The 7,981-nt window shown below is 39.5% G+C and overlaps 1 protein-coding gene across 1 annotated transcript; it reads left to right on the plus strand.

Annotated features, from left to right (window-relative positions):
• Positions 1-220: 220 nt before the first annotated feature.
• Positions 221-7,729, plus strand: fam161a (FAM161 centrosomal protein A). Its single transcript, XM_077245881.1, has 7 exons — positions 221-489; positions 1,523-1,785; positions 3,192-4,433; positions 5,216-5,383; positions 5,991-6,090; positions 6,603-6,760; positions 7,178-7,729. Exons 1-7 carry the CDS (start codon positions 358-360, stop codon positions 7,515-7,517), a joined length of 2,403 nt encoding a protein of 800 aa, XP_077101996.1. The 5' UTR covers positions 221-357; the 3' UTR covers positions 7,518-7,729.
• The last annotated feature ends 252 nt before the right edge of the window (positions 7,730-7,981 follow it).

A 7,981-nucleotide genomic window follows, 5' to 3' on the forward strand; every position in this document is an offset into this window, starting at 1 on the left:
GAGAGTCAGAACCGTTGAGCTGGAACAGACCAAAACATTTTTTTTTGTTGCTTATATTGCTTAAAAATAAACTGGAAATTAATTTGTACATTAGTAATGGAAAATACCATCTGCATTTTTAGATACATGTTAGTAAATAGACGTATAATTCAATCTTATACTTAGTTTTTGAAGCCTCAGAAATAAACTGTTTTTATAGATGCGCGCTCCCGCGGCTCAGCGACGTCACTGCGGCTTCCCGACGCTACGCGGTCGTCAAGGAGACGCGCGCCTGTTACAGTCAGAGAAGCAGTCAGTCTTTACTCGTTAAATTAGATTGTTAAATCTAACATTACCAGTCTGGGAAGAGAGACCGATATGGAGAAGTCCCACCGAAATAATGTCCTGGTGTCGTCCTGTCTGAAGACGCCGGTGGACCCGCACACTAAAGTCCCGTTAGCTCAGTATGAGAGGGAGCGAGCGCTGGACAACAGGCACTATGAGAAAGAGGTGACTAAAACATACTGAACTGCATCTATTATTGACTAAAGTATGAAAGAAAGTACTTTTAATTATATTTTGGGTTTTGCTTTAGGGCCAATATTGCATAACATATATTAGAGTTATTTCACAAAGCGAAACACGGTAATTCAGAGATTTTCAGTCAATGTCTTCCTGGCAATATCCATCGTTTGGGTTTAAACATGATTTAACGTACACAATGAATGTTGAAAGTAATAGTTGTGTAACAGACTAGGGGTGGTTAAACATCTCACTAATGATGAAGATGAAAGATTAACCTTTAGTTGTATCGAGGTTCAATAAGCATGCTATGCTAATTTTGTAAGTAACTCATCAGTAGCAAAAATCAACTGACTGATGTGGTTGTTATGATTGTTTACTTGTAGAAGTATTCTAAATAAATAAACATCAAAGGTTACAATTATTTACAAGTAAACGTTTTATTTATTTTATTTTGCAATAAAGCCTGCATACATGTCCTAATGTAGCTACACATTGTAATATGCTATAGGTTTCTTCTCAAATATGGTGAAGAACTGTGAGACAATATAATGTATGAATGAAGAACAATCTGCCATCTGGCCCTAAAGACGACAGACCTGCAGATTAACAGCTTACACACACACACACACACACACACACACACACACACACACACACACACACACACACACACACACACACACACATAATTATACTGACCACACACAACTGTTTTTCAGACAAGAATTTCATGAAAAAGTCTGACGTATGAAAACATTTGAATCTCAACCTACACTCATTGATTTCAAAGCATAAAGGATCAAAATCTTAAAGAATTGTACTAAGAATTGGCGAGATATACTTACATTAACTCTATGTAAGAGCAAGGCATATAGTAGGCCAACCAAAAAGTATTTTTTGCCCAAAATATCAATGCAATAGGTATGTATTTACATGTATTCTTAACCTGCTATATGGACTTCAGTGAGAAAACGTATGTAAGCAAATCAGCCTGTTGTCATTGTTTGTATCTAAATAGACGGAGTATGACTCTGGATCGGAGCTGTTGGCTGATGATCCTCCTCCTAAAGACAGCAATGCTCTGCTGATCAAAGACTACCGTGTAACGGGCGATCACATTGACCTCAGGGAGTTGTACTTCTCAAACCAGGAGTACTACCGTAAACTAGAGCAGCTGAAGACGGCTCATCTCCAAACCATGGCTGAACTCGAACTCATGTATCGCAAGAAACTGGACCTCAAAGGGCTGAGCGATCCGGACAACACTGATCGGGTCAATCTGTGAGTTTATACATCTTTTCATAAATACATTTGTAGTTGTTTGCTTTTACAAACTAAATTAATTCTGGGTACATAAAATACCCTTCAAAAGTTGGGGTCCGAATAATTTTTCGAAGTCTCTTCTGCTCACCAAGACTAAAAAAAAACAGTAATATTGTAAAATATTATTACAATTTAGAATATCAATTTTCTATTGTGATGTACACTGCCTGGCCCCCCAAAAAGTCGCTGTTTGTATTTAAATGGGCAAATACTATTGCAGTGATTATTATGTTTCTACAATGTTTGGCAATAGTTATTCTAACCCTAATTGGTGGAGTGTGTAGCTTTTTATTTCTTAAACAACCATGTAGGAAGAAACAGAAGAAACATCATGACCATATTCCAGGATGATGATGTCTAGATTCATCAGGATCAGAAAGAATGATTGTGAATCATTTTCACACATGATTCGGCATCTCTGAGTCCAGGATCTTAAATTCATTGAAAGTATTTGGGATGTGCTGGAGGAGACTTTACAGAGTGCTGGACTCTTGCATTGTCAATACAAGATCTTGACCAAAAATTGATGAGAAACCTCAAGAGAAACATAATAATCATGATTATCACTGCAATAATGATCTAGTCATAGACTCTTAAGTCCCCCTGTGGTGAAAATCAAGCTTTTAATGTTGTTTATATGTCTATATGTTTAATATGCTTTAAGACAAACCATGTGCAAATTCATAAGTCAACACCATTGCTGAGTATTTTCTGCTTAAAAAACTGCAGTGAACAAAAGACACTCTCAAAAACTCGGTTTGAAATCGCTGGTGTTTCTGACATCACAAACTAACTTGTAACCAATCAGATCAACATGCGAGCTGCTGTGAGTGAGTGGAGGCGGGGCTCATTTGCATATTCATAGAACCACATATACTAAATGAGGCAAGGGTGTAGAGTTACATAGAGTTACACAAGATTTTGGTGATTAAAGATGAGTTTTAAGGGATACAATTATTGACGATTTAAGCATTTGTCTATTTAAATCGAAACAGCGACTTTTTTTTTGTTGACCGGACAGTGTATTGTAAAATGTAATTCATTCCTATAAATTATTAAGTGCTGCTTCACATTTTTGTGGAAACTGTAATACATTTCTTTTTTTTGATGAATAGAAAGTTCAAAAGAACAGCATTAATTTGTAATATAAATCTTTTCTAACATTATAAATGTCTTTTCTGTTATTTTTAATCAATTCAATGCATCCCATTCCTTGCTGAATAAAAGTACTGTATTGCTTTCTTTGAAAAAAAAAACAACCTTACTTACCCCAAACGTTTGAACAGTAGTGTAAAACGCAGAACATTCCTTCAGCTTATTAACAGAATGAAAATGAGAAAATTATTCAGATTTTTTTTATACAGTTCCCCAGATATAACCGGTGGTCTGAAAAAAGCCCAGTCTGCTCTAGAGCTGCGGAGGACTTCAGACTCCTCTGACCTTTCTAATGAAGAGTGCGTTGATGAAAACGGCCAAAGAGACGGCAACACAGAGAAAAGCCTTCTTGTCTCGCCCAAAGAGCACATTAAGAACATGTGGCATGACTTCAGTGTAAAAAATCTTTCTCCGCCTCAATGGCAGCCGTTTTCATCATCCCTGCAGAGCTTGGCCGCTGACTGCCAGACTGACTGCAAACCCAAAAGAAGGATTAGAGGTCAACGGTTACACAAACGCAAGCAAAACGCAGACGATTATTCGCATCCCAGAGTCACGGTTCCCAAGCCTTTCCAGATGACCCTTCGTGAAGTTGAACTGCGCAAGAAGGGCGTAAAATCCCGCTCTGAGATCGAACGAGAGAACGAGGATCTCCGACGCCAGTTAGACGAGCTTACCGAGTGCCAGAGAAAGTTTCGTGCCAGTCCGGTGCCTGCGCATGTGCGTCTCGCGCTCTACGAGGAACAGCAGGAGCGCGACGAGGAGCGCCGGCGGCTCCATCGGGACAATGAGCAGAAACGTCTACACACCTCGCAGAAACCCTTCAGCTTCCTGGAGCGCGAGCGCCTGAAGAAAGAGCGGAAAGAGGCCAAGCTCCGTGAGCAGATGCTCAAGCATGACAAAGAGGAGAGGAAAAAGTGCCCGTTTAAAGCTAAACCTGTCCCGCGGGCGGTGAGGGAAGCAGCGTCGGGTGAGCAGCAGAAAGAGGATGAGCTCTACAGGGCCATAAAGATGCAGATGCGGGCGAGAGAACTACTTCACAACGCATCCATGCCTCCTAGCATGCTAGCACGGCATCTCAGCGAGAAACAGGCGCCGAAAGCAGTCCAGGACGACGAACCGGCCCACCAACCCAAAATCAACACTGAAGTACCAGATTTTGATGCCAGCTACAGGAGGTTTCGTAAGCAGCTGGAGAAGAGCAGAGAAGTGCGGCCCGTGACGGCATGCGAACCCTTCCAGCTGCGCACGGCTGACATCGCCTCGCACAAGGAACGCATCGTGGCAGAAATGGAAGCAGAGATACAGAGTCCGAAACTGTCACGCTGGCCGTTTGTCAGCCCACGCGCCCGCTCGCCTTCCTCATCCCGTTGCTCCTCGCTGTCCGGAAGTCAGGAGTGCTTGACCGCTAAGATCACGGATGCAGCCAAGAAACGGCAAGAAGCCGTGAGGTAACTGTGATGCCCAACCCTGCTTTAAACCCGAATCCTGCTAGAGCTTTCCAAGTGGAATCCTGTGTCTCCGGCTTTTTGGAATTCCAAAGCTGGAATTTGACTTTCCCTCCCAGTGTGTCTCCTGTAACAACCCCATGAACAGTAAAAGACTTGCCCCTGAATCCTTTCGCTGCTTTCAAGTCCTCCTGGGAGGTTCAATACGATTGATTTTGGTCCAAAGTGTAGAAGTCAGGAGGACTTTTTTTAAATCCCTATTGGAGAAATGCTTCTGGAACCAAGGCTGCTGAAAAAGTGGACGGCCACTGTCGGACTCTATTGCTGGCATATGGCAAAAAATTAAATAAATAAATAATAATAAGAGTAATTTAGCCAAAATGAAGCGCAAATGATATGATGGAAATGCAGAGGGTATGAGAGAACGTGTAGTTTTGTCATGCAAGCTCATCAATTCATAATCCAGGTAAATAAGTAGTACTTTCTAGCAAGATTTAGTGCAATTCTTTATCAGTAGTACCGAACTATTTACAATGTCCAATTAATTGACACCTCCAACTTGTTTGCCACTTAATTTGGCACTCAAAGTCGGAGTTTCCCACTATGAAGTATTACATTATAGTGGCACAGATGTGTGTACATGTTGAAAAAAATACAGTCATTGTGTCGTGACTTGAAGGCAGCATTTAGCCCAAACCCTGTCCCTTACCATAGCGCCGTCATCCCATAAGTGGAGTCCCTCCTTCAAAAGTTCAGTTCTGACAGCTCTTTACTCCTACGAGTAGAAAAGTCCTCGAGCAAAGAAAGCAGACCGAAGACGAAGAGGAGAAATGGAAGGAGAAGCAAAAACAAAGAGAGAAGAGACTGCAAAAAGTGATCACAAAGCGAGCCCAGGCAAACGACCCACATGTGGCCCTGGCCCAGACCTGCCCATCCAAACTAAAAGAGTTCAGGTAAACGCAGCTGTAATTACATTCAGGTATTTATTTCAGTGTACAAGTACATTGTATCAAATGATTCATTTAAATGGTAGCACTTTATTTTACAGTCCTGTTCCCCATGTACATACTAGGTACTTATTATAATAATTGCAATAACTGGGTATAATATTCCAATTAACTAGGAACCAACCCTTAACCTAACCTTAACCCATGTAGCTACCTTATATTACCAAGTACTTTCTTAGGTAAGTACATGTAAGTGCATGCACTGTAAAATAAAGTGCAACCGATTTCAAAACAGAGTTTGCTCAGAATTATGTATTTATGTCCCCATACTGATTGACCACTTGAACATACGTCTGCATGAGGAAAACTACCCAAATTGACAGAAACCTTTGGAAAAAAATACTGTCCAGAATCTTTGGGGGAAAAATATTAGAAATGTAATTGGATTTTTTTTAGTTGGTCTCGAATTGAATTACATGGAGAGGGTGGGGTTTAAGACCTATACTGCGGCCAGCCACCATGGGGCTTTGGCTTCGGCTTCACTTTTCAAGACTTGAAATGTGCATTTATTCATATAAATGCTTATATACTGTACATGTGCACATGGGAACAGGAAACAAGATCTCCAGAGACAGAGAGAGTTCCAGCAAGAGATGAGAGGAATCCAGGAAAGAGTGAAGGGAAGACCTCTGCTACTGGAGCAGGTTGCACAGGTGAGAGCGGTATCATTTTTTTTTTACATCTAATTTTTTTTACTAAGAAAAAGTTTCCTTTTTAAAAAATTTTGTGCAGATTCTTTTTTATTTGATTATATATATATATAAAAAAAGATTTACATAAAAAAATTACTAAGAATTTTTTTGGAAATGTTTTGTGCAGCTCTATAAGTCAAGTCACCTTTATTTATATAGCGCTTTATACAATACAGATGGTTTCAAAGCAGCTTTACAGAGATAAACTGGTAAAGGATGCATTTTGGCTGTTGTTCAGCTGAAGTCAGTTCAGTGTTGATTCAGTTCCGTTGTAAAGATCATCAAACATTAAATTAGTTCATTTAATCTATAAAGCAGTTCTGCAAAAAATGATGCCATCGTCCAGCTCAGATCAGTTCAGTACAGTCAGATCACTAATATTGTTAAATATTAAGTGAGAGGACAAGCATCTCAAAGATATCTACAAATTATGTTGATGAAAATGATAATGATGAGATTTCTCTTTCTTTTAGATGAATGCTAAGAGAGCAGCAGAAAAGCTCTATTCGGCCACTTTGCATGGATGTGGTCTGAGTGAGTCCTTCATCAGCAGTAAAGCTCCTAAAGCCTCGACACACAGACAGACTCCAAGCCCCGCCCACTCTGGCAGCCAGACTCCACCCACATACAGGTATGACAGTTGTGATATCACTCACACACAGGTACGAGGTGTGACGCACAGGATTGTGCAATAAACTTCCGTATTCTGTAAAACATTTGCATCACTTCGAGCCTTTGTTGTACGTGCTTTGTTATATATAGAGCTGTTTTACTCAAGATATAAGGATCGTGAGCAAAGATGAGCATAACCGATGTCCATCACATATGCAGGCTGATATCTGAATATCTTAAATGTCCATAGATATCACCATCAGTTCGTACTGCCGTTAACACTTTCTCCCACAAGCGGATGCAATGAGACCTGTTTTCCTGTTTGTTCATTGATGTTCGACATAAAGCCCATTCTGTGATACGTTTTAAGAGCATATTTAAAGGAATTATTATCTTTCTCAGAGTCTCTGAATTGTTTTCATTCATTTTTCCATAGTAAAAGCAGACCCGAAGATCACGAGGACCTTCCAAACTCGCGGGATTCTCTTCTCGATGATTATCCAGATGATTATGAGGAGTATGACCATGACATGGAGGGAGGACACATGGACAGAGATGAGGATGAGAAACTCAATGTGTATCATGACAGTGATGAGGAAAAGGGCAATGATGAAAGACACTCACATGGTAACGAGTTGGATTTTGATGATGATGATGAACAGGATGAACGTTGTAAGGACGATGACATCATCAGTAAGCACAGCCAGAGCAGAAGAGATAGCATAAGTAACAGCAGTCAACATAGCAACAGGAGCAGAACAGGTAGTGTTAATTAGTTAATTCACTAAGAAAAATTAAAAGATCAGAAAAGTGATGAGAAACAGAAATTACCCTAGTGGAGAAGACTGGTATTTTCCTAAGATATGTCATTTGCTTCTGGGTATTTGATGTGTTTTTGAACTGAGCAAACCTCCATAGCGAAATGTTGTTGGATACATGTATAATAGATTGAATCTATGTTAAGAACATGTCCAGTTCACATTTAACCTTAAAATAAAATAAAAAGAATAATATGTAAAATAAAAATTTATTAATTAAACTATAAAAAGTGTATATATATATATATATATATATAATTTTTATTTTTTATTAGGTAATTATACATCATGGGAGTATTTAAATACATTAAATAATGATAAAAAACATTGCAATTTTAACAAAAAACAACAACAATAGTACTGCGAATCACCATTGACAACAAAGAGATTTAGCGCAAAACAAAAGAAAAACCCTCAAAAAT

This window comes from Siphateles boraxobius, unplaced genomic scaffold (genome assembly GCF_051911475.1).
Source record: "Siphateles boraxobius isolate OS27281-9 unplaced genomic scaffold, OSU_SipBor_1 29, whole genome shotgun sequence".
In the NCBI taxonomy this organism is placed as follows: Eukaryota; Metazoa; Chordata; class Actinopteri; order Cypriniformes; family Leuciscidae; genus Siphateles; species Siphateles boraxobius.

Bases quoted from the DNA above. Each gene is read 5' to 3' on its own strand.
- fam161a (XM_077245881.1), top strand. From the start codon at position 358: ATGGAGAAGTCCCACCGAAATAATGTCCTGGTGTCGTCCTGTCTGAAG. The intron at 490-1,522 runs GTGACTAAAACA...GTATCTAAATAG, and splicing joins ACAGGCACTATGAGAAAGAG to ACGGAGTATGACTCTGGATC. The intron at 6,761-7,177 runs GTATGACAGTTG...ATTTTTCCATAG, and splicing joins CAGACTCCACCCACATACAG to TAAAAGCAGACCCGAAGATC.